General features: G+C 39.2%; 1 protein-coding gene across 1 annotated transcript; it reads right to left on the reverse strand.

The window, feature by feature from the left end:
* Rad17 (RAD17 checkpoint clamp loader component) lies at positions 1-27,699 on the reverse strand. The gene is made up of 17 exons (XM_027401606.2): positions 27,483-27,699; positions 25,701-25,804; positions 22,676-22,933; positions 22,223-22,306; positions 15,801-15,957; positions 14,565-14,701; positions 14,145-14,197; positions 13,884-14,009; positions 13,576-13,645; positions 11,650-11,761; positions 9,622-9,804; positions 8,105-8,190; positions 7,853-7,999; positions 5,179-5,328; positions 3,210-3,330; positions 1,397-1,454; positions 1-341 (listed from the first exon to the last, which is right to left on the reverse strand). The coding sequence occupies exons 2-17, from the start codon at positions 25,740-25,742 to the stop codon at positions 74-76; spliced, it is 2,052 nt and encodes a 683-aa protein (XP_027257407.1). The 5' UTR covers positions 25,743-25,804; positions 27,483-27,699; the 3' UTR covers positions 1-73.
* Between the last annotated feature and the right edge of the window lie 77 nt (positions 27,700-27,776).

The following is a 27,776-nucleotide window of genomic DNA, read 5'->3' on the forward strand; positions in this document are numbered from 1 at the left end:
CAAAGTGTGTTAATGCTGTTCAAGTACCACTGGATAAGTCTCTCAGGTAGCAATTTGATTGGCAGGCTGTTTTCTATGTCTCATCACTGTCATAGTCCTCTATCACTATGTCTTCTTCCTCTTCTTCCTCCATGTCCACTTTGGAGGAAAAGGGCTGAGGCTGGCTGGCAGGCAGGTCACTCCCACTGTTCTGACTCAAAGGAAGAGACCAGGTTTCTGGGTCAGCAGTCTGAGAGGCTTCACCCTGAGCTTCCTGTACAGGCGGTCCTCCATTATGCTGCAGTTCATCCCCACTGTCAGGGTCAATCAGCTCTCGGTCACTCAGGGCTTCCATTTTCAACCTGTGGGATTCACAGCACAGACATCAACGGTAACCAAAAAGGAGAGTTCTTTAAACTGCAGCCTAAGTGGTCTTTCCACTTACACAAAATGCAAGGTGAATAAACCCTACTGCTTACAAGAGGGTAATGTCTTCGGCAAAGTTCCTACAGACTAGTATTTACATATTCATTAAAAATGAACAGAAAACAGAAATATCAGGAAAAATGAATGGGACTACATAAATTGTTAAACTTAATTTGTAATTTTAAAAATAGAAACTAAAGCTGAGCATGGTGCTCACACCTTTAATCCCAGCACTCAGGAGGCAAAGGCATGCATTGGATCTCTGAGTTCCAGGCCAGCCAAAACTACATAAAGAGACCCTGCCTCAAAACAAAAACAAAAACAAACAAACAAACAGAAAACTGAACCTAAACTAAAAGAATGAACTTCAGCCAGGGTGGTGGCAGAGCCTATATTGCTAGCACTTGGGAGACTACACAAGAGAATGTGGAGTCAGAGTCTAGCCTCAGCTACATAGTAAGACCCCACCTCAAGACAACACAGCTACTATTATTTTTATTTCCTATTGTTACATGCTAGAAACTAGAAAGATACTTTAATTTTTTTATTTTTATTTTATGTTTACAGGAAGTATAGTTACAGTACTAGTTACAGTAACAGGCAGTTATGAGTTGCCTGTCATGGGTGTCATGGGTGCTGGGAACCAAATTCAGATCCTAGAGGAATAAATAGTCTGTACTCTCAACCAGTGAACCGACATCTCGGAAGCCCTAGTTCTTTTTTTCTTAAATAATCAATCAATCAATCAATCAATCAATCAATCAATCAGAGTCAGGGTCTATCTTCAAAGCTGTGAGTATATAGACCAGGCTGGTCCTTGAGCTCATAGTGATCCACCTGCGTATATCTTCTGAATGCTGGAATTAAAGGTATGTGCCACCATATCTCCAGCTGTTTTGTACTTTATGGACATTTACTGACTGTCTGCAAACACATTCAGTGGACATTTCAGTAAGAGTTCTTTAGGAATTAAGATGATCGATCGGCTTACCTTCCAAAGTTTCTCTTCAAAGGAAGTCTTCCAATATCTTGGATAAAAGAAATCTGAGCTGAAAAGACATTTTAACAAAGTTTTAAATACCATCATTTAAAAATTTACTTTTGGCCGGCGTTGGTGGTGCACGCCTTTAATCCCAGCATTAGGGAGGCAGAGACAGGTGGATCTCTGTGAGCTCGAGGCCAGCCTGGTCTCCAGAGCAAGTGCCAGGATAGGCTCCAAAGCTACACAGAGAAACCCTGTCTCGAAAAACAAAACAAAACAAAACAAATTACTTTTGCTGGACTTTTACTTTTTACTTTAAAAAGGCATGTTTGAATACACTAGTATTTATAATAGCGTGTATTGATGATATAAGCTGGGTATTCCTGTGTCATTAATGTGCACATATATACATGTAGGCAAAACATTTAAACTCATTAAAACAAAAAGACTAATATACATATATTGAATACGTACATGTAAGTAGGGCTGGGGTAATAATGCAGTTAATAATGTTTGCCTTGCAGTCATTAAGACCAGAGGTTCAATCCCAAGAATTTATATTTTTAAAAAGGCACATGTAAGCTGGGCGTTGGTGGCACACGCCTTTAATCCCAGCACTCGGGAGGCAGAGGCAGGAGGATCTCTGTGAGTTCGAGGCCAGCCTGGTCTCCAGAGTGAGTGCCAGGATAGGCTCCAAAGCTACACAGAGAAACCCTGTCTCGGAAAAAAAAAAAAAAAAAAGGCACATGTAGCTGGGCATTGGTGTTATATGCCTTTAATCCCAGTACTCTGTAGGCAGATGCAGGTGGATCACTGTGAGTTCAAGGCCAATCTGGTCTATAGAGTGAGTAACAGGCCAGCCAAGACTACACAGAGAAACAAAAAAACAAACAAAAAAAGGAAATGTTGGACAGTAGCTGAGGAACAACACCTGAGGTTGACTTCTATGTGCTTGTGCACACACTGACACACATACATAAAAATTACACATGTATACATTGAATACATAAGCAAATACATTTAGAAAACTGGCAGGTAATTTCATTGCTTAAAGGGGATAATTTCAGTGGTACAGCACTCGCTTAGATTGCACAAAAAGGCCCTAAATTTGATTCCAAACACTTGTTTGTTTGTTTTTTTTAAGATTTTATTTATTTATTATGTATACAACATTCTGCTTCCATGTGTATCTGCACACCAGAAGAGGGCACCAGATCTCATAACAGATGGTTGTGGGCCACCATGTGGTTGCTGGAAATTGAACTCAGGACCTCTGGAAGAGCAGTCAGTGCTCTTAACCTCTGAGCCATCTCTCCAGGCCCCGATTCTAAGCACTTGTAATCAAAGAAAAACAAGCCTGCCCTCCAGCCCCCTCAAAACAGTAACGACCACAACAGACAGATATGGAAAGGACAAAGGTGAGACTAAACTCAGTAGGGCTAGGTAGAAACTGAGTGTTCTACTGTGGACTTACGTTATACACACAGATTTGTCTAGCTTCGTTTTACTGACAACACTTAGAAATGACACTGGGTTTTCAGAGAGATGGCTCAACTGTTAAGTATGTTTACAGCAGAGGACCCAAACTGGGTTCCCAACATCAAGCAAGTCACAACCACCTGTAATTCCAGCTCTTTCTGCCCTCTGCTGGCATTTGCACATAACCACACACACACACACACACACACAAACACACACACACAACTAAAAAACAGTAATGAAAAGAAATAAAACAGTTATCCCCCTATAAACTAATGCATCATCCACGTGGATGCTGTAAATAATAGGTAACAAGTACTCTGTAGGAAAGAAAACACATTACCTTTATTTCGCATTGGAATGGTCAGCAGAGCAAGATACGGCAAGAGCTGAGTCTGAAGACACAAAGCTGGTAGGCAGAAGTCAAAAAAGAGTGCTTTTGCTGCCAGGCAATTTTCCCGATACTGTATGGGGAAAAAGACAAGGGAAGGAAAATAAAATTCTAAGGATGGTTATACGTGTGGCATGGTGGTACATAAATTAATCCCAGCACTCAAGAGGCAGAGGCAGGCAGATCTTTGTAAGTTTGAGGCCAGACTGGTCTTCACAGCAAGTTCCAAGCCAGCCAGAGCCACATAGTGAATGAAATACTCTTTCAAACAAATTCCAGTTCTAGCTGTATGTAAGGTTCAATAATGCTTTGGGTATGGTTTATTTTGGTGTGTGATATTTTTATTTATTAGTAAATTTATTAATAAAGTTTAATAAAAAATTAAAAAACAAATCTTCCAAATCAAACAAAATGGTTATGAATTCATAGATAAAATTTATTATACCACAAAGACTAACTCTATGTAGAATAAAGATACTTTGTTTGTTTGTTTTCTCTGTGACTTTGAAGGCTGTGCTGGAACTCGATCTAGGCTGGCCTCGAACTCACAGAGATCCCCCTGCCTCTGCCTCTGCCTCTGCCTCCCTAGTGCTGGGATTAAAGGTGTACGCCACCAATACCCAGCAGAGATACTTTCTTTTTTATACAACCTGGTTTCCTGGTTTTATACAGGCTGGTTTCCAACTTGTAATCCTCCCAATTCCACCTTCTGAGTGTACAAATACACTTTACAGAATTTATCTGGGGCTGGAGAGATGTAACGGTGTTGCTAAGTCTGTGACCTGACCTGAAATCCTTGAGTCCATGTGTAGGAGACTCTCTCAAGTCGTCTTTGACCACTATGATCTTTTCCCCAACACACACACTCTCACTCTCTCTCTCTCACACACACAAATATAATTTTTAAAAGTTATTTAAATGTCCTATCATTACTTAACAATATCATGTTACACAGCAGCCGCCTCACACATGCTTAATGTCTGACCTATTATTATGTAATTTGACTTGTTTGATGAGAATACCTATAATGATTACACAGTGATAAAACAGTAAAGTTCTTAGGCTGTATCTCTATTCCAAGTAATGTATGACTGTGCATTACTATAACCAGGGTAGTTGTGGGGTAGTGCAACAAACCTCAAATACACTGCTCCTTACTGAAATTTGTATCCTGAGGTTTAATTTTTTTGTTTATCTAATTTTAGATTTTATACATAGGGTCTCCTCATAGACTTCAGCGTTGTACTCAAAGTTGTAATTATTTTGCCTCAGCTTCTCCAGTGCTAGGATAATATGTATAAGTTACCATACCACACTGAACACTATGTTATTTCTTTCTCTCTGTCTCTCTGTCTCTCTCTCTCTGTGTGTGTGTGTGTGTGTGTGTGTATGTGTGTGGTTTTCTTGTTTGTTTGCTTGTCTGTTTTATAGATAAGTTCTCTCTATGTAGCCTAGGCTGGCCTTGAACTCACAAAGGTCCTCCTGCCTCTGCTACTTGAGATCTGGAATTGAAGGCATGAGCCACCACACCTACCTGTTATTTCTTAACTCTAAAAAAACTGTGATGTTTAGGAGCTATCTTACTAAGAAGGAACCATGTATGTATGTATGTGCATGTGTATATGTATGTGTGTGTATACATATATGTGTGTGTGTGTATACATACATATAGGGACTTTTTTTAGTTGTTAAAAAGTAAGCTTAGCAAGGCAGCATAGGGTAGAAGGATCAAGAGTTGTTCAGGGACAGCCAGTGATACACAAGACTCTTAATTAAAAACCAAACTAAACAAAAGAAACTCCAGCTTTGAGATACAATTACACATGACAAAATTCATAGTATGTACTCAAGATCCTCTAACTAGCCAGCAGTGCTGACTGAGATTAAATGTACTTTTTTTTTTTTTTTTTTTTTTTTTTACCTTTTTGTGTATTAGAAACCACTGAGGTTTATGTAGGGGTCGAAAGCTTGATCCTCCTCCTTGGCAGTGAGCGAATCCCCGGGATTTATTGGAATGCATCACACCTCTTGTAGCTACAGATGTACTATATTCCCTGAGTATAGAGCGTGTCTAGCAAGTGAGACAAGATGTGAAACAACACATGAAATACTATTGTTGGTAGCACCAACACAAATTAAGACTGCATATACTTAAGTTACTTTGCATATGTTTCCCAGTATCATCAAAGCCTTAAAAATATTGCTATAAAATTACTTACACTCAACTGAGACATAGGGATCAAATGCACTGGGTGAACTACTGAGTAGGGTCTTTGGTAGGGTTGGGAGAAACAACATTTTGGGGCAACTAGAAAATAATGCTAACAGCCAGGAGGTGGTACACACCTTTAATCCTAGCATTAAGGAGGCAGAGGCAGTCCAATCTCTTGAGTTTGAGGCCAGTCTGGTCTACAGAGCAAGTTCACAGGCAGAGGTATACAGAGAAACCCTGTCTTAAAAAAAAAACAAACAAAAGAAAATAATGGTAATGTATTACTAAACTATTTTTGTCTTGTTGCTTTTTCAAGACAAGGTCTCCTGGGTAAGCCAGGCTAGTCTGAACCTGATACCTCCTGCATCATCTTCACTAAATTCATAGAAACTAAATTAACAGCAACTTGATCAGGCCAATGTAGCAAAGTAGAAAAAAGTAAACAAAGGTTAAGAGTATGCAGGTTCTCAATGTACTGCTTTTCAACTATAGATTTGAAATCTTCAAAATAAAAAACAGCAGCTCTGTGCAGACATGATAATGATAAAAACTGAAGGTGATGGATATGCTGACTACTGAGTTGATCACAACTCAATGCATACAAGAATCAGAACATCACACTGTGCCTCCTATATGTGCAAATACTACGTGGTAATCACAAAGTTTTACAAATAATTATTTGTTAAAAACTAAGTGAAGGAAAAGTTAGTAACCATTCATTTTTAACATCTTTTTTTAGTTTTTTTGTTGTCTCTCTCTCTCTCTCTCTTTGGTTTTTTGAGACATGGTTTCTCTGTATTGTTTTGGAACCTGTCCTGGAACTGGGTCTGTAGACCAGGCTGGCCTCAAAACTCACAGAGTTCCCTCTGCCTCTGCCTCCCAAGTGCTGGGATTAAAGACATACGCCACCAACGCCCGGGTGTTTTTTTTTATTTTTTCAAGACAGGGTTTCTCTGTGTAGCCCTGGCTGTCCTGGAACTCACTTTGTTGACCAGGCTGGTCTTCAAATCAGAGATCCTCCTGCCTCTGTCACCCAAGAACTGGATTAAAGGCATGTGCCGCCAACACCTAGCTTTTAACTTTAATTACTAATGCTAATGCTATATTTATAACTAGAAAAATACTGATTTATCAGACCAGTGCTGTCCAACTGAATTTCTTACAAGGATGGAAATGTTTTATAGATGGGCTGTTCAAAATAGTAGGTTAGCCATATGAGGCTATTAAGTACTAGAAATGCAGTTAGTGTGACTGAGGAACTGAATTTTAAAATTAGATTAAGTAGCTGTTGTACTCTCAGAATACTATTAAGACTATGAAAAAATAAATAAGACATTTTGGCACAGGCTAATGGACATGCCTGTTGTCTGAGATACTAGGCAGGTTGAGGTAAAAGATCACCTGAGTCCTGGAGTTTGAGACCAACCTAAGCAACACAGCAAGGTCTTATTTCAAAAACCTAAAAGGGATGGGGAAATAGAGGAGCAGGAGAAAGCACTTGTCAAGTAAACTTGATGACCTGAGTTTGATCCCTGGAATCTACAAAGAAGTGGAAAGAGCACCAACTCCTCAGTTGTCCTCTGACATCCACCCACCCCATGTGATTTAGAAGGAAATTAAAGATCACTGTTTTTGGTGCAGGGGATCAAACCTAGGGCTTTGTGGCCTAAGTATGTGCTTTATCACTGAGTCACACAGCCCATATGCATTTTATAGTTATTTTAAAAACATAAAAATTTGTTTTAATTTTCAATAACTGCCACATTTTCTGAGCACAGACCTCATCACTTAAGGGTATTTGTTGCTCCTCCTCCAGAGGATTTGAGTCTGGTTCCTAGCACCCAGGTCAGATGGTTCAGAACTGTCTGTAACTCCAGTCCCAGGGTGCACATATACACACATCTACACATAATTAAAAATAAGTCTTTTTAAAAATGTTCTGAGTATATGTTAATTTTAAAATTAGCAGAGGCTGGAGAGATAGCTCAGTGTTAAGAGCACGTGTTGCCCTTGTAGAAGAACTAGGTTTGATTCCTAACACCCACATGATGGTTCACAACCATCTATTACTCCAGCTCCAGGGGATTCAACATCCTCTTTTGACCTCCATGAACATCAGGCACCTATGTGGTGTACATATAGAGATACACACTCATACACATAAAATAAATAATAGGAGTTAGAAAAAAACATCAGAAAAAATTAGTGCCATAATTATTATTAGAAAAATCAAATAACCTCAGACTGTTTTATAAACACTGGATTGAATAATTAGATTTAGTACAGTAGGTAAAAGTCACAACATACATGAAATAGAGATAAATTCCAACTTTACCTGGAGAAATAAAAAACATACAAAAATATTTAAGTCAAATGATCTTACATTCCAGTCACCACCGAGGACATCTGCAAAGCTTAGAAACTCACTGGCTCTCACAAGATCATCTACTTCCATGAAGAAATCTACGTAGTTTTGGTGAAGGTATAAATTAAAAAAGTCTCCAGGCATATGTGACATTTCTACTATTTCCTATAAAAAGAGGCATAAATATATAAATTTTGGTGCAAATGCAGTGAGAAGATGTTTAAGCACATATATAACACATATTAAGCCAAGTGTTACAAAAGTCCTTACCTCAGGCTGAACAAGTAACATATCCCGTTCATGCTCTGACAAGTGGGCAGGCAAGGGAGCGTAGTCTAATTCTGTTAAAGGTGCTCCTATAAGAAAACTTCTGGGATTACTAAAGTAAATGCCATCTTTACAATCACAGCACTTTCATATGCTGATTTTTAATACTTTAGGTACATTCATTTCAAAACACTAAGGAAGCTGTTAAAAATTAAAAACAAAACAAGTGAGTTTGACTACTTTACCACTACTAACAAGGGCAAAATTCAGAATTCTGATGATTGGATATTAGCTTTTTTGTTTGTTTGTTTGCTCTTTTGTTTTTCCAAACAGGGTTTCTCTGTGTAACAACCCTTGCTGTCCTGGAACTAGCTCTGTAGACCGGGCTGGCCTCAAATTCACAGAAATCCACCTGCCTCTGCCTCCCAAGTGCTGGGATTAAAGGTTTGTGCCATGACAACAGCACAACTGGATTGTAGCTTTCCTGAACTTAAAATCTGACACGTCTCAAAGTACTTCCCATTTCATCTTTCATCTCTGGGCTGTTTTCCCCCTTTGCCTGGTCTCAATACGGAAGGCTAAAGTGTTGTATTTACTGTGTAGGAAGAGGCTGTTGTACCTTCAGGAGCAGGAAAGCTATGCCCAATGTAGAGGCTAGACATGAACACTGGGAAGGAAGAAATAGTGGAAGAAAGGCATTAGGTGAGAATGGACACTGAGGTTGGAAGATGAGATGCCCCAGAGGCAGATGAGTATTTTCACCTGACTTTCCTTACATGGCATTTCTACTTTGAAATCACAGTTTCTTCCTTCAGAATCACATTGGTATTTACTATATAAAGAACAGAAGTTTGGAATTTTACTGAAAGGAGGGAAAGCTTGGGAGGGTAGGGATGGAAAGGCTAAAGGGAACAAACAATACAGAAGACAATGAGAGCAAAGGACATGTGTGGTTATGAAGACAGCAAGTTATTGAAGAGGAGACAAAGAAACCTGAAGCTACTTGGTACCTGGCCTAGGATCCCAGTATTTGGAACTGAGTATTACATTAGCTTTGGGCTACTTCTTTTACCACTCAACCTTCTTAATACTGTGATCCTTTAATGCAGTTTCTCATGTTGTGGTGACCCCAACCATAAAATTATTTAATTGCCCCTTCATAACTGTAGTTCTGCTATTGTTATGAATCATAATGTAAATTTTGTGTTTTCCGATGGTCTTGGGCGACCACCAAGAAAGGGTCATTTCCCACAGGTTGAGAACGGCTGGTCTGGATAGACAGGTGTACTCAGGAAACTATAATTTACAGACATGTATATGGTCTAGAGGAGTGGTTTATGTTTACTGTAGTTGGAAAATGCTCCACATAGGTGAAAACAATTTCCTGCTATATCTTAGCACTGGCTCTGCAGTGTGTGGTAGGGACCCCATCTCCTTACAATAACAACGCAAACACACAGTACCTTATTTCTTAAATGAGAGTACTACACATAAAGAAAAGATACAGAAACATTTCTTACTTTTAGAGTACAGAATTTTCCCCAGAGCTCTGAAGAGAAAGAGAGAAGCATCTTTTCCACCAATAGCTTGGATCTCTTGATTTTCCAAAGCATTATTATGTTTCTTTCTTGGTTTTGATTTTGATCTCTCAGCATCCGACTTCAATGACGTTCTTTTTTTCTTTGACCATAAACTGCTCTCTCCTAAATAATATACATCCAAATGATATTTAAAAAAAAATCAAAATGTGATTTCAGATAGTTGTATTGAATATTCCAACCAAAACTTTTTTCTAACAAGCAGTCACTTAATATGACCTTAGTGAAGAGTCCTCTTTGTTGCTAACTACTAAAATGGGATAAATGTCATTTAAAATGGTCTTAGGAGCTGCAAAGATGGCTCAGCAGTTAGAGTACTTGCTGCTCTTCCAGAGGATCCAGGTTTGATTCCTGGCACCCATGTGACAGCTCATAACCATCTATAACTCAAGATCAAGGAAATATGATGCCCTCTTCCGGCCTGTGGGCTCCAAGCACATGTGGTACACAGACATACATGCAGGCAAAATACCTATACACATAAAAATTTTTAAAATTGTGGGCGGTGGTGGCACACACCTTTAATCCCAGCACTCAGGAGGCAGAGGCAGGTGGATCTCTGTGAATTCCAAGCCAGCCTGGTCTACAGAGTGAGTTCTAGGACAGGCTCCAAGGCTACACAGAGAACCACCCCCCAAAAGAAAAACCCACCAGGATTTCAGATGGATTTTGAGAGAACAGATACAATCCTTTTAAATCTAATGGAGAAAATAAATCCATCAAACATATAAATTACTATGAAAAACTTCAAAAGTAAATGTAATTAGGAACAACACTAAAACCTACGAATCATGTATAGAGGTCCTCATATGTATTACGCACCGTGATAAGCATTCTACAAATACCATTTCATTTATCCTTAACACAGCCCCTATGTAAAAGGCAAGAAGATGAAAGCACAGAAAGATGTAATCATTTGCATATGCCTAGCCAAGACTTTCCTGAGCCACATTACAAATAATTAAGATGGGCTTGAGAGGGGGCTGAAGAGATGGCTCAGTGTTAAGAGAACTGGCTGCTCTCCCAGAAGACCCAGCACCCACATGGCAGCTAACAACTGTCTGTAAGTCTGATTCCAGGAGATCTGGCACTCTCACACAGGCAAAACACCACATAAAAATAAATAAATCCTAAAAAAATAAAGAAATAATTAAGAAATCTGTACATAAATAAATCATGTTTTATCTTGAAGTAGCTTTTTAAACAAGTATTTGAATGTGTGCCTGTGCGTGTGATATGTGATGTGTACATGTACATGTACTCAAGTGCACATATACACATAATTAAAATTTAAAAAAAATAATTAAATCTAAAAATACTTATTCTGTAGGGCATTTGCCAACCTGGGAGTAGAGGCAAAAAAAAGTAAAAAGTTTCAAGGTGAGACCAACTCAGAAAGTTGTCCTGACCTACATCATATACACAGAGACACTTACACCCCTACCCAACAGAGATGATTCGCTTCCCAGGATGGACAGGAGAAATTCTATTTTTTGGGGGCGGGAGGAGGGACAACAGGACGACGACACACAGGTTCTCTCTACATAGCCCTGGTTGTCTTAGAACTCACTCTGTAGATCAGGCAGGCCTTGAACTCCAAGATCCGCCTACCTCTGCCTCCTGAGTGCTACTGAACTATAGGTGTATAATACCAGAATATCAGTGTAATGTAAAATTTAAAAGTTATGAATTATTCTACTTCTAGAATATTCTATTAAAAATTCCTGACAGTGCTGCCTGCAAGCAACTAAACTACAGCTAAGGAGGGACTACTTTATGTCTAGTCTAAGCTGAGAATAGACAGCTCAGTGGCAAATACCTGCCCACCATATGACAGACCTTAGGACTGATCCCCAGGCACTCCATAGAGGCTTAATCTGATGTAGCTCATGACTATTTAAGAGAAAGTCACCAATCACTACTCTATGAATGTGTCTTCCAGTTAATTACCCTTTGAAGAAGAAAACTGGAGGCTGTTTATTGCACTTCGGATATCACCAGAACACCCTTGACAGAGCAACTCCAGGGACATTTTATCAGGAACAACAACTCTTCCTCCGTTCTAAAATGAAGAGATTCAATTTTAAAACTTTTGTTAATACACAAATATACATACAACAAACTAAAACCCATTTTGAGAACTTAATATATACAAATTTGATTTTTTTGAAATTTGAATGTCTAAAAACTTGCACAGCTTAGGTATGGTAGAACATGACTACAGTCTCAGCATTTTGGATGCTAAGGCAAAAGAACCCTAAATTCTAATCCACATGGATTACCTAGGGAGATCCTTTCTCAAAAAGCAATGTTGACTGTTCATAGCCTATCCCACATCAGATCTTATAAAAACTAATTCTCATAGAACGATGCTATAATCCTACAATTTACATATTTACTTTCGTTATTAACCAAAGGTGTTTCAAAATTATTTTTCAAATGTCACTTTATTTTTTTAATTTTGTATGTGTGCGTGTGTTTTTTTTCCCCTGCATGTATACACATATGTGCCTAGCTAGTATCCTTAGCAGTCAGAAGACAGAATCTGATCCCCTGAAACTAGAGTTACAAACAGTTGTCAGCTTCCATGTAGGTAATGGAAACTGAAGCCAGGTCTCAGGAAAAAGCAACCAGTTCTCTTAAACACTGAGATATCTCTCCAGTCCTCAGAAATTCTTTCTGAGAAATAGTTGTCTTTCCAAACCATACTTTGTCACAGAAATAACATTTAGCAAGTATCTTTCCAGACTTTCTGTGTGCATGTATCTAAATATATTCAAGATCTCTAAGTCTATGCAAACATGCAGAGTGATTGTTTTTTATTTTTTTTAAAGATTTTTATTTATTATGTATACAGTATTCTGCCTGCATGTGTGCCTGCAGGCCAGAAGGGGGCACCAGACCCCATCACAGATGGTTGGTTGTGAGTCACAATGTTTGCTGGGAATTGAACTCAGGACCTCTGGAAGAGCAGTCAGTGCTCTTAACCTCTGAGCCATCTCTCCAGCCCCTAGTTACTGGTTTTTTCTTTTGGAGATTTTGTTTTGTTTCGGTTTTTGAGACAGGGTTTCGCTGTGTAACAGTTCTGGCTATCCTGCAATTCTCTTTGTAGACTAGGCTGGTCTCAAATTCATGGAGATCCTACTGCCTCTACCTTCTGAGTGCTGGGATTAAAGACGTATGCCACCACCACCTGGCAGAGTTGTTTTTAACCTAGGTAGAATTATAATATTTGCTTTCTATAAGTTTAATTTCTTACCTAATAACACTGAGGTGGTTTTTATGTTAGTAACTGCAAATCTATTTCACTTTTTTAAATACTATTTAATGAAGGGCTGGCAGGATGGGTCAGTAAGTAAAGAACTTGCTGCCAAGCCTGATGATCTCAGTTCTATCCCTAGAACCTACATAGTGGAAAAAGAGAGTCAACTCCAGCAGGTTGTATTCTTTATCTCCACATGTGCCCTGTGGCACACCTGCTCTCTCCATAAACAAATATACATGAACATAAGATAAACAAAAGTGTAATAATATTTTAAATGTTACTGATATCCTTCAACAAATATTTTTCCCAATAAGGAACAATTACATTAATGTCATGGTTTTGTATACAACTTTTGGCATTTTGGCAGGTCTGGAGATTGAAACCAGAGTCTTCACAGGCCAGGCAAAGACTATACCATGAAGCTACAGTCTCTGACTTTTTCCAAGTTACACACACTTACACACAGAGAAAGAAACAGAGAATGCTAAGATGTATGTTTCTATAGCACTAGAGTGTCCTCTAAAGTGTAATCCATCAACTACTTCTCCAAGTTATATACCATGTAAGTTGTGTTTTTCACAGCTGCAATATAAGTCTTAAATTAGAGTTACCTTACTAGCTTCTATAGTCATGATTCTATTAAGAAATTTCATCATAATTGTTGGTGCCACAGGGTTGAAACTGTAAAAAGAAAAAAAGATGGTGCTTAAATGATAAATTTTAAAACACTTTAAACTGGGCAGTGATGGTGCACGTCTTTACTCCCAGCATTCAGAAGGCAGAGGCAGGCAATCTCTGAGTTAGAAGCCAGCCTGGTCTACAGAGTGAGTTCCAGTACACCATGGCTACACAGAGAAATCCTGTCTCAAAACAAAACAAAACAAAACAAAACAAAAAGAGCATAAAAACAATTTCTTACCTAATGTTTGCAATAGAACACTCCTCTTGAATCTTTTTGGGAAAGAGTAACCGCTGATTGCTATCTCCACTGACGCTGTCAGAGATTATAAATACAAGAGGACATCGGCCAATCTGCACATACTTCCTAAAATAAAGTTGAACAAAATAAAGTTGAAATTCAAGCAATTTAGCTGTTCATGCCAGGCAAACATTCTACCACTGAATATAACCCCCACCTCTAATGTGGAGTCTTAGAACATTGGACTTCACTGACACTCACCTTAGAACTTCATGTAAAGCATGAGAATCCCGATAAAACTGATTAGGTAAATCCTGTTGAACATATGGGACAAATATTAGCTCAGTGATATTCCATTGCATATTTACTTTTAAACTTATTATTTGTCAAGAAAAAAAACATTATTATCCAATGTCTCTTGATCGCGGTTTTTTAGAGAAACTAAAGGAAATGTACTGTCATTAAGGAAGTTAACTTTCCACAGATTTCCTCTCCTTTTCTATACAGATGGCACTGCAGTTGAAAACTATGTTAACATACAGCTACTCTACATTAACATATGCTATTCTGTTTATGGTTCCTGAAAAAACCTTCAGATTTCTGCTCTCACAAAGCCACTAATAATGTATCTCACAACTGTTGACATAACAGCTCTTGCAGGATTATAAAAATTTTCCTTACTTCAACCAGAATTATCTTCCTATCAGTTGTCAGATCATCTCCAAGCATCTGCAGTTTGTTATACTTGGTGGCTCTTAACAGAAAGTCATTGAAGACTGCTATCTGAGATTGGTATGGAACTATGTAGACTTTTGATTCTGAAAAAAAAAATTATTTTATTTTCAAATTATTTATTTTCATATACATTAATATTATACATGTATTGTACACATCAAATTCACTTATATGATACAACTTATAATACTAAAGATTACCTTAAAAGTATTTGAAATGGCTTAAATTTAAATATTTCAAAAGAATAGTATGATGGACAAGAATAATTTTTCTATTCCAATGAAAGTCACACAAAGTTAACTAACTTCAAAAACAGCTTCTGGGCTCAAGAGACTTTAGTTAAAAGAGAGGACTGGGGATAATTCTTAGCACCCACATGACAATTTACAACTGCCTGTAATACCAGTTCAAGGAAAGTCAATGTTATCTTCTAGCCTTTGGTGGTCAGCAGCACATGTGATACACAGACATACATGCAGGCAAAACACTGATACAAATAAAATAAGACCCACTTGTAAAGAGAAACCCTAATTAAGAGGTTCCACTGACCACGTAACAAGGGTTTAAGTAGGAGGGAGGCACATACATGGCTCCTTTTTCTCTCTTTTGACTGGCAGAGCTGACTAGGAAGCATCTTGTGGGTCCCTCCTGCTACGGTGCAAACCTGGTCACTGACTCCGTTGAATGAGTACTATTCCTTCATAAACTACCTGTTATCAATCTATTTCTGACTCTACTTTGTAAACCTTATTGCCCACTCACTAAAAAAAAGCTGCTATGGCTTTATTGCTTTGGTCATAGAACACAGAGAAATCAAACAGGAACCAAAAAAAAAAAAAAAAAAAAATGGCTAGGTGTCGGTGGCACATGCCTTTAATCCCAGCACTGAGGAGGCAGAGGCAGGGGAATCTCTATGAGTTTGAAGCCAACCTGGTCTACAGAGTAAGTTCCAGGCCAGGCTCCAAAGTAATACAGAGAAATCCTGTCTCAAAAAACCAAAATAAATAAATACATAAAATTTAATTCTCTAAGAGCCCCATTCTCCTCTCTGTTTGGAACCTCTTTCACTTGCTCCTCAAACTGACAAGTATGGGAGAAAAATGTGCTCTTATTACTTGACCTGAAAGCTTCATTAAGTAACACTTTCTTTGCAACCTCCAGCATCTTCAAAGCAAAGCTTACCTAAATTAAGTAATTCCTTGTATTCATCTTTTTGGAAATCTGGTAAGACAGGATTAACCCATTCTTGTACTTGGATCCCATGCTCCTTTGATAGTATTTTTATAGTAGTTGTTTTCCCACATCCTGGAGGACCTGTTATTAATAAAATAGAGCCACCCTAAAACCAAATACAAACACCAATTAAAATCACAATCACTAAATGTGACACAAATTTTAAATACTTATTATTAGTACTTATTATTCCTACAGAGGTCTATTAAATACCTAATATAAACAATTTCAAAACTAAACTTCAGATGAATTGAGATGATTGTTTTCTGAAAATTTCTTAAGTCCTATAAGGTTTATTTCTCAGAGACAACCTAACAACTAAATTAAAATAGTTAAACTATAGCTATACAAAGGGCACAGGATATGAGATGAAAAGGATTCTTAGAGGTTATTTGAATTCATAAAATTCAACTGCAGGGGCTGCAGATAGTGTTCAACTAGGAAAATGTTTGCACCCATGGGAACTGGAACTTACTCTGTAGACCAGGCTGGCCTCGAACTCACAGAGATCTGCCTGCATCTGCCTCTAGAGTGCTAGGATTAAAGGCATGAGCCACTTCCACCAGGCTCCAATTAACTTTCAAACAGATCAATTAAAATAAGAAAGCTCATGTGTAGATGATATAATATAGTTGGTGTCTAGTTTCTAAAATAGTAAGTAGAACAACATTCTAAAAATTTTGTTTCCAGTAAGTGAATCAGAAGGTAGTTTCTCACCAGAATCTCATATCAGAACAATAAGTACTTTGTCATCTGTTACACACCTTTACCATGTTTTTTTTGGGGGGAGGTGGGGGATGGTGGTTGAGATACGGTCTCCCTATGTAGTACAGGCTGGCCTCAAACTCAGAAAGATCTGGAATTAAAGGCCCATGCCACCATGCCTGGTGGTCGTCCCATATTTTGAATGAAAGATAGCATGAAAATTAAAATCTAACCAGATGGTGGTGGCACCCACCTTTAATCCCAGCACTGAGAGGCAGAGGCAGGCAGATCTCTGTGAGTTCAAGACTAGTCTGGTTCTACTAGATCTAGTTCCAGGACAGCCTCCAAAGCTACACAGAGAAACCCTACCTTGAAAAACCAAAATAAATAAATAAATAAATAAACAAACAAGCAAGCAAATTGGAAATGTAAGATTTTCCCCCAAAATTATTTTTATTTATATGTATGTACATGTGTATTTAAGAGTCACATGTAGCCAGGCGTTGGTGGTGCACACCTTTAATCCCAGCACTCGGGAGGCAGAAGCAGGCAGTTTCGAGGCCAGCCTGGTCTCCAGAGTGAGTGCCAGAATAGGCTCCAAAGCTACACAGAGAAACCCTGTCTCAAAAAAAAAAAAAAAAAAAGAGTCACATGTATGCGTGCCCACAGAGGCCAAAAGAAGGCATTGGATCCTTTTGAGCTGGAGTTACAGGCAGTTTGTGAACTGTCTGAGTGCTGGGAATCAAATCTGGGTCTTCTGAAATAATAGCAAATGCTATCAACCACTAAGCAATATTGCTCCAGGCACATGGCAACTTAAGGTAATTTAAGTTTGACTACAATAAATCTAGAAATTACCAAGTTACTTTTTTAAAAAGAATGTCTTGCAATTAATAGTGCCACTGAAACTTTTATCAAACACATGTACAAGGCCTTGGTTTCAATACCCAACACCATTACAAAATACATAAAATACTTCTTCAACACTTACAGATGTATATGCATTTCCAATTTTATTCAACTAGTAGAATAATAACATTAATACTTCTATAAGCTGAAGTCATAATAGGGACGTATTAAGAATGCACTCCAGCATTTCATGGTGGTGCTCTCCTTTAATCTGAGACAGAGACAGGAAGATTTCTGAGTTCAAGTTCAGCCTGGTCTACAGAGCTAGTTCCAGGATAGCCAGGACTACACTGAGAAACCCTGTATCAAAAAATAGAGGAAAAAAGAATGTACTCTAATAACAGAATCATAAGTGAGAAAATAAAGTGGATACTGAACAATCTAAACTATTAGCTGTGGATAGGATGATGACCAAAACCAAAATTTTAAAACCATTGATAAAGTGGTATATCACAGATGGTAGTTCATACCTATAATCCCAGCACTTAGAGACTGAGTTGGAAGGACTGTTGAGTTTTCAAGGCCAGTTTGAACTAATAGTGAGTCCCGGATCAGCATGAGCTACAAGGTGAGACCATGTTTCAGACTTTAAAAAAAGGAGGGGGCCCTCTAGGAAACCCTTGTACAAGCCGGACAGTGGTGGCAAATGCCTTTAATCCCAACACTTGGGAGGCACAGACAGTCGGATCTCTGTGAGTTTGAAGCCAGCCTGGTCTACTAGAGCTAGTTCCAGGACAGCCTCCAAAACCACAGAGAAACCCTGTCTCGACCCCCTCCCCCTCAAAAAAACCCTGTACATACAGTACCACACACAAAAATAAGGAGAATCTGTTCCTTTCAAAACAACTAAAACATCAACTCTTTCACTTTGAAGTTGAAAATTAAAAGAAAGCCCTAATTTAAGCAATGGATGTGGCCTGTTAAAGACAAGTCATCAATATTAGTATTAACAAACGTTCCACTTAGTGGGAAATGTTAATAGGGCACAGGCTACAGGGGAATTTCTAAGGTTTGTTATGAGCTTTTAAAAAGTCTATTTAGAAACTGGGCTGGAGAGATGGCTCAGGGGATAAAGCACTGAATTCTCTTCAAGAAGACCTGGGTTCTACTTTCTGTAACCACCTGGTATGGGTCACAACTGTCTATAACTCCAGTTCAAGAGGACTGATGTCCTCTTATGGCCTCTATTGCTACCAGGCACACATGTGATACACACATATACAATCAAGCAAAACACTCATACACATACAATATTAATAATTAAATCTTTATAAAAAAATTATAGGAGCCAGGTGTTGGTGGCACACACCTTTAATCCCAGCACTTGGGAGGCAGAGGCATGAGGATTTCTGTGAGTTCGAGGCCAGCCTGGTCTACAGAGCCAGTTTCAGGACAACCTCCAAAGTAATACAAAGAAATCCTGTCTCAAAAAACAAAAAACAAAATCATACGATTTAAGATTTTACATTTATCCTGATTTTCCAGTTGTGCCTGTATTTTAAAATGACTAAGCAGCCTTAGTGATGGAAGACTTTTCTTTTACAGAAAGCTATCTGCTAATTGTAGAAATAACAGTATTTTGAAAATAAACATCTCACATCCTTAATTAGTAATACAGGAAAGGACTGAAAATGGACTCTAAAACATGTAGGAAAAAGATCACCAAGGACCTGGGCACTCACATTCTACCAAAGTATCTCCCCAAAGATTATGTGACAGTTGAAAGAGAAAAGTACTCTATAATGAACGTGCTAGACTATTTTTTTCCTAATCTAGCAACCAAACTAAATTATCAAACACAGCAGGAAAAACTTGGTGCTATGTTCATGTCTGCGGTATAAGCACTCGGGAATCTGAGTTACTGAAATTCATAAGCCCAGGAATTCAAGCCTAGCTTGGGGAATGTAGTGAAATCCTGTTGTTGGTTATCTGATCACACTGGAAGATGTGTTGCTGTGAATGGTTTAATGAGCAGCTGAACTGCCAATAGTTCGGCAGGAGAGGTTGGGCAGGACTTCCAGGAAGAGAAAGGAACTCAGGGAATCTAGGCACATGAGAGATGCAGACACTGAGGGAGTTGGCCATACAGAATTGAAAAGAACTAAAAAGTCACATGGCAAAATACAGATTAATAGAAATGGGTTAATTTAAGTTATAGGAGCTAGTTGGACAAGCCTAAACTAAGGCCAAGCTTTCATTAATAGTAAGTCTCCATGTCATTATTTGGGGGCTGGCAGTCCAAAGAAGTCTGACACAAAAAAAAAGCCCAACTACAAAATCCCAACTCTAACAATAACAAAAGCCTGAGGATGCAGCTCAGTGGTAGAGTACCTGCCTGGCTGATTAAGACCATGATTGATCCTACCATGGCAAAGAAAAAACAACAACAACAACAAAAAAGCAGAGCCAGCACTTGGGAGGCAGAGGCAGGTAATCTCTGAGACCAGCCTGGCTAATTAGTGAGTTTCAGGACAGCCAAGGATACAGAGAAAGACCTTGTCTCAAAACCAGGTGTTGGTGGCGCACGCCTTTAATCCCAGCACTTGGGAGCCAGAGGCAGGCAGATCTCTGTGAGTTCGAGGCCAGCCTGGTCTCCAGAGCGAGTGCCAGGATAGGCTCCAAAGCTACACAAGAAACCCTGTCTCTAAAAACCTGAAAAAAAAAGAAAAAAAGAAAAAAAGCAGCGCTATGTACTTCCTGATATCACAATATAAAACATATCATGACAGATGGCCCACAATGAAATGTTCTATCTGCACCTATAAAGCCCAGGAATTCAGTTACTCAGGAGGCTGAAGTGGGAATATTTAAGCCGAGGAGTTTACTTCTAGCCTGGACAATACAGTGAGACCATGTCTCAGAGAGAACAAAACAAAGGTTTGAAAAATACAAATGCAGGCTGGAGAGATGGCTCAGAGGTAGGAGCACTGACTGCTCTTCCAGAGGTCCTGAGTTCAATTCCCAGCAACCACATGATGGCTCACAACCATCCACAATGAGATCTGGTGCCCTCTTCTGGCATGCGTCTTATATGCAGACAGAACACTGCATACATAATAAATAAATAAATCTTAAAAAAAAAAGAAAGAAAGAAAAATGCAAGAACAAATGTTTTATAGAAAAAGAAAAACTAAAAGAGACTGTTACATGATTAAGAAAAAGAAACAAAGACCTAAGAGACATAGCAATGAAATGCAATGTTTGTTTTTGTTTTTTGTTTTTCAAGACAGGGTTTCTCTGTGTAGTTTTGGAGCCTATCCTGGCACTCTCTGGAGACCAGGCTGGCCTCAAACTCACAAGAGATCCGCCAGCCTCTGTCTCCCAAGTGCTGGGATTAAAGGTGTGCACCACCAATGACCGGCTTATAGTTGATTTTTTTAAAAAGCAGAATATGGTATGTATAACTAATTAGGAATAAAAGTTTAAAGTGATAGTTGGGCAGTAATGGTGCAGCATGCTTTAATCCCAGCACTCAGGAGGCAGAGGCAGGAGGATCTCTTTGAGTTCAAGGCCAGCCTGATCTACAAAGCTACACAGAGAAACCCTGTCTCTAAAAACCAAAACAAAAAACAAATTAAAAAAACACAAAAGTTTAAAGTCATGCCCAGAGCACTGAAAATAACAAAAAGTTAAGGTGAGGTATTTTGTACTACTATCTCAAAGTCTGAAATGTCATGGGTGTTTTCAGGTTTTCTTGTTTTGTTTTGTTTTGCTGAGACAGGGGTTTCTCTGTGTAGCCCTGGCTGCCCTGGAACTCAAAGATCCTCTTGCCTCTGTCTCCTGAGTGCTGGGATTAAAGGAGTGCACCACTACTGCGCTGCCTGTTGTTTTGAAAAAGGGTTTCACTATGTAGTATGGCTGGATTTGTAAACCAGTCTGGCCTTGAATTCGATTCTCCTGACTCTGACTCCTGAGTGTTGGGATTAAAGTTGTGAACTAACACACCTGGCTGAAAGGATTTAAGATAAAAAGGAGGGGTATATTGTGAAGATAATGAGCTCAAACGTTGAAAAGACAGATAAAGAGGAAGAGAAAATAGTCTACCTTTTAAGGAGGGGCTAAGAATAATTGTGGAATAAGGAAGTGAAACAAAACATCAGATTAACATTATTGAGAACTAAACAGTTAGGTTTAGTTATAGTTTTTTTTTTTCTTAAACCACTACTATGTAAATTGCCTGCTGCTTTTACTGTGAAATGGTGAGAGATGTGTCAAAATCGCTAGCACCTCCATTGGCTTACTATATGAACTCACCTCATCTAAGTGCTTCTACTCATTGAACCATCTTCCGGCCCCTCCAAGAGGCTTTTACAGAGGTTGGAAATAACAAATCAGGAAACTTTCGTTGACGATAATATGAAGACATATAAACAAAGTAATCAAAAAAGATTAGCTTCTTGGGGTTGGGGATGTAGTTCAATGGTAGAGCAATTGCCTATCAATCCCAAGGCCCTGGGTTTGGTCCTCAGCACCAGGGGAAAAAAAAAAGACAAAAAAAAAAAAAAAAAAAGCTTCTTGCCAGGCATGTTTATGTTTATAATCCCAGAACTTGGATGAGGCAGAGAAGACTGGGGCTACATAGGGAGTGTATCCTATGTATCCCAGCATTCTGAGGACAGAGGCAGGCAGATTTCTATTAGTTTGTAGCCAACCTGGTTAGCCAGATCTTCATAGTGAGACCTTGTCTCAATAAAGAGGAAGAAAAAAAGATTAACATCTTATAAGTCAGAAAGCACATGCATTTCTTACTTAATTACCTGTTTTGGCTTCATTTCTAAGACTTCAGCTTTTAACCAGGTTTCAACCTCTTCAATTTTCTTTTTATGCACAGCAAGTTCATGCTAAGATAAAAATTTGTGGTTAAAAACATTTTAAAACATTTTAAGCTTGTGGGTACCTTTTAATATGAACATTTTAGTGAACAAAAGGTTGCAAAATGGGAGCTGAAGAGACAATGACTAATTTATTTTGTTTTTTTGTTTTGTTTTGTTTTTGTGACTGGGTCCCTGGCTTTCCTGGAACTTTGCTGTGTAGACAAGGCTGGCATTGAACTCACTAGGTCTTCCAGCCTTCTGAGTGATGGAATTAAAGTTGTAAGCTACCACAGCAAGCTAAAGAGATTCTTACAAATAAAACTCTGAAAACATCTTTGTTATATGTGCTCATCCATCCAAATGACATACACATGTCGTGTGATATCCAATGCATACCTGAGTTTCTGGTTTATATTTATCTACCCACGGCTCAATGTCAGACAGATACTCTTTTGAAGTTTCTACACCATAAGTCTGTTGTAAAGAAGACAGCTTTCCTCTTTTTCTAGCTGGCAGTCTGTTACTGTCTAATGTGGTGGGCAATTTTTTTCTTCTGTGACTGGAATTATTCAAACCTAAAGATGAAGCAGTGATAGTAGTGATGGCAGTAGTTGATGCAAAATCATCAAATGATGGATCTACCCAGTCTGTTACCTGCAAAGAAACGAAACTTTAATTACTACAATTTTTATACCTATTTTATACCTATTCCTTATATGTAACCGAACTACTTTAAAAATATGATTATAACTCTTAAACATCCTATAAATTACCTACCTACCAATTTTTGAAACAGGGTCATTCTCAGGCTGACCCATAACATAACTATGTAGTCAAGGACAGCCTTGAATTAGAGCTGCTCCTGTCTCAGCCTCCCAAATACTACTAGAATTATAGGCATGCTGTCACCACTCAGCACTTCACTTCTGCTTTCTTTCTTTCTTTCTTTCTTTCTTTCTTTCTTTCTTTCTTTCTTTTTCTTTTTGGTTTTTCAAGACAGGGTTTCTCTGTGGAGCCTAGCCCTGGCTGTTCTGGAACTCGCTCTGTAGACCAGGATGGCTTCCAAATCACAGACATCCACCTACCTTTGCCTCCCAAGTGCTAGGGAGGAAATGTATTATGCCCCATATTATAGTCTTCAGACTTTATAAAGATAAGGAATCCTAATGTTGTACCTGTTCCTTAAGGCTGTACTGTAATTTTCAATGTATGAAGCAGTCAACAGTGCTTGCTAGGAAAGGTGACATCTTTTTCACAGAAATGTTTAGAAAGAAATTCTGGAGCCCGGAGGTGGTGGCGCACGCTTTTAATCCCAGTACTCGGGAGGCAGAGGCAGGCGGATCTCTGTGAGTTTGAGACCAGCCTGGTCTATAAGAGCTAGTTCCAGGACAGCCTCCAAAGCCACAGAGAAACCCCATCTCGAAAAACCAAAAAAGAAAAGAAAAGAAATACTGGAACACCAGAACAGGAAATTCCATGCATTCTAGTCTATAGTTTCTGGTCTATAGAAACTGCCAACCTCTCCATGTTTCCTTCTATTACTTCTTTAAAAACCTTTGTAAAAGCTGGCTGGGCATTGGTGGCTCATGCCTTTAATCCCAGCACTCTGGAGGCAGAGGCAGGCAGATCTGCTGTGCCAGTTTGCTGGACAGGATCCCTGCCGAGGCTTGTAACTTAACATTAAACCTTATGTATTTGCTTTGGTGAGTCATCTCCTTAGTGGTATTTTTTGGAGTCTCACAAACTTGGCATAACCTTTAATCCCAGCACTTGAGAGGCATAGGCAGGCAGATCTTTGAGTTTGAAGCTAGCCTGGTCTACAGAGCAGTTTCCAAGACAGTCAGGAGTATTTCACAGAGAAACTCTGTCTTGAAGAAGAAGAAGAAAAATGCTGAATTGATCAATTTTAACAAAAAATAACAGTACTAAAAAGGTTTTTCAGATAACCAATTTTTTAAAAGAACATCTGTGTGTGGTAGTACAAACTTCTCAGTCCAGCATTGGGGAGATAGGAAGAAGAGTATAGCAGCCAGTTTGAGGATAGCCTCCTGTAATCTATTATAAATCTAGAAAAAAAAAAAATCTAACTTGTTACCAGGCTTTTGAAATTTCCTGCCTGATTAATGAGGAAGAATCAAGATTACATTTTCCTCAAGAATACTTTGCTTGGGTCAGGGACATTGTTTAGCAGTAGAATGCTCACCTGACATCACCTGGCCCTGGCTTTAGTTTTGACCCCTAACATGGAGAGGGGTAGCAACAAAGGAGGGGACTTAATTACAGTTGTGAACTCTTCGCTAGATAATATTAGTCTCAGAGATAGAGTCCAAAACTGGAGGGGGAAATAAGGCTTCTACGAAGAAATGTGGGCAGACAACTACTTTATCTGTACTAATTTAGATTTCATTCTTAGGTCAGAAGGTTAGGAATATCATCAGCAGTAGAAAAACAAAGTTGTGGAGAAAAAAAGGCAGTCATGACCAGCTGATTCATTTTTCTTTGAAAGAAATGACAATATTAGTCTAATTTTTTTCTTTCTTCTGCATTTAAAAGTGCATGAAAACAGTTTTATACTAAGCTTTCTGGTAAGAATATTGATTTGTATGTTATTTATACATTTTGTAGTTTTATTTCTTATTTCCATCTACCACAAGAAAGAAAAACAGCAAAGTTATATAATTTACTTGAAATCAGAAAAAAAAGTTGGAGCCCCCTTATGGAGATAGCTCCCAGCTCCTTTGTGTATACTATCTGGACTCCTCTCACACCCAAATTTCTATCTTGCTGAAAAAAAAAAAAATGAACTTCATGACTTCTAAGAGGTAGAGACTGTGGTTAAGCTAACCAATTACACCCCCACCCCCACCCCCACACACACCCTCTGTTCTATTCAAGAGTGCTTACTCTTTGTAACTGGGATTACAAATGTTTTTTTCTTTCTTTAGATATTTTTTTTATTATGTATATAGCATTCTGCCTGCATGTATACCTGAATGTCAGAAAAGGGTACCAGATCTTATTACAGATGATTGTGAGCCACCATGTGGTTGCTGGGAATTGAACTCAGGATCTCTGGAAGAGTATCCAGTGCTCTTAAACTGCAGAGCCATCTCTCCAGCCCCCTAAAATGCTTTTTCAAAGCTGGGCATAGTGGCTGGAGCCTTTAGTCCCAGCAACTCAGATCTAAACAGTGAATTCCATGACAGCCAGGTCTATACAGAGAAACTATTTTTGGGTGGGGAAGGCTTTTTCAGAATTAAGGTTCTGGTTGTTTTGCAGCTTATTACCAGATTTTACATCACTAATTACAACAGACACTGAATCATCACTACTTCGATAAGGATAAGTCACTGAGAACAAACAAAATCTTTTGTCATTGTCTTTAGGCAATTACTAGAAGGCCATTTTATGTATATCATACCTTTGTGGAAGATACCTTTGGTCTAAGGAAAGTTTCTGACATTATAAACTTTAATAGTTCCCATCAGTAGCATACAATTTGGAGTACATTAAAGTGTAATTCACCTGGGGAAAAAGAACAAAAACATCTCAAATTAGGAAAACTGTAAATACAGAATTACAGTAATTGATATTTAAATACACAATCAGTTGGGACAGTGATGGCACAAGCCTTTAATCCCAGCACTAGGAAAGCAGAGGCAGGAGGTTCTCCATGAGTTTTCGAGGCCAGCTTGGTCTACAGATTCAGTTCCAGGACAACCAGGGCTACACAGCAAAACCCTGTCTGGAAAAACAAAACAAAACAAAAACAAAAAACACCACAATCAGCCACATAATAGGAGGCTCAAAAACTAATGGAAGAAAATAGAGTAAACATGTTAAAATTCCAAAGTAAATTTTAGCTTAAATGACTACAATTTTATCTGATAATCTGGTGGTATAATAAGATTTTCACATAAACTCAATGATGAATGAAACAGAAAACCACATATTTACAAACCTAACTTTTGTAATCAAGAAAAACTAATCCCGACGGGCATTGGTGGCACACGCCTTTAATCCCAGCACTCGGGAGGCAGAGGCAGGCGGATCTCTGTGAGTTCGAGGCCAGCCTGGTCTCCAGAGCGAGTGCCATGATAGGCTCCATAGCTACACAGAGAAACCCTGTCTCGAAAAAACAAAACAAAACAAAACTAATCCCATATGAGCAGTTTTCATGTTGAAATTCTTATTTCACATCAAGTTGCAAAGTACATTGGATTTCATTTTTTTCCAGGCTGTCCTGGAACTAGTTCTATAGATCCCGGTGGCCTCAAACCCACTGAGATCCGCCTGCCTCTGCCTTCCGAGTGTTGGGATTAAAAGTGGGGGCCATCACCACCAGGCTGTGGAGATACAATTTAAAGAACAAGAAAAAATACAATGGGCTGGAGAGATGGTTCAGAGGTTAAGAACATTGGCTGCTCTTCTAGAGGTCCTGAGTTCAATTCCCAGCAACCACAAGGTGGCTCACAACCATCCATAATGAGATCTGGTGCCCTCTTCTGACCTGCAGGGATACATGCAGAGAGAACACTGTATACATAATAAATAAATAAACCTAAAAACATAAAATCCTTTCTAAAGAAAAAATACAATGAAGTTAGACTCATTACTCATTTTGGATAAACCTATATTTTGGAAGGTGCACCGATCTATTTTAGAGTTGCAGACACACACAAGCCCACACGCTAAAAATCTTTCCCACCTAATAGAACAAATCCCCTTCCCTTATATAATTTCCGATTAGAGCCTTAAGTTTAAGAAGGGCACATAAAAACATCTACTTGAGAAAGTATACTTGTCGAAATAATAGATGCTCAATGATGTTACTGGTCAGCACTCTTTGAAAACAAGACTGACAATCACCTCCTTCAATAAACAGACAACTGTCTCTCTCAGATGATACCGGACTCCTGAAATACGCTGGAGATAAACGAGACCTTCAGGTCTATCCCTAGCTGGTCCCCTCCACCTCACACACTGCACAGGGGACACTAAGCTCACACATCAGTCCTAGGTAATTCTGCAACCATCAGCGAGCAGAAGTGACACCTCACATCCCGGCTCCTCCTCACCCACATCCTACACCAGTCAATATGGGAGGGCGGGTCGCGAGGACAGCCCAGGTAGGCGTGAAGACGAAGCTGGCCTCAAGCCTCTAGGACATTAATAAACATAGCCGAAGCCGCGGCAGCCTTACTTTCAGGGAACCGCGTCCTCTCGTGGGCGGATCGAAGCGAAGAAGCCCAGGATCTACTCCCTGTGGAAGGATAACGGCCCAGCCCTCCCAGCTCCGCCGCAGGCTTCTAGGAGGGCCCGCCTCCTGGGGACCTTCCTGACCGGCGGCGCTTCCGCGACGCAGCCAGAGGGGCGGGGCCGGCAGCCGGGCGAGCGACGTAGGCGTCCGGCGTACTGCCTGACCCAAAATGCCGGCCCGAGTTGTGGCCCGGGTTCCACCATTCGATGGAAACGTAGCCACGAAGTCCGGGAGGTC

Source organism: Cricetulus griseus, chromosome 2 (genome assembly GCF_003668045.3).
Source record: "Cricetulus griseus strain 17A/GY chromosome 2, alternate assembly CriGri-PICRH-1.0, whole genome shotgun sequence".
In the NCBI taxonomy this organism is placed as follows: Eukaryota; Metazoa; Chordata; class Mammalia; order Rodentia; family Cricetidae; genus Cricetulus; species Cricetulus griseus.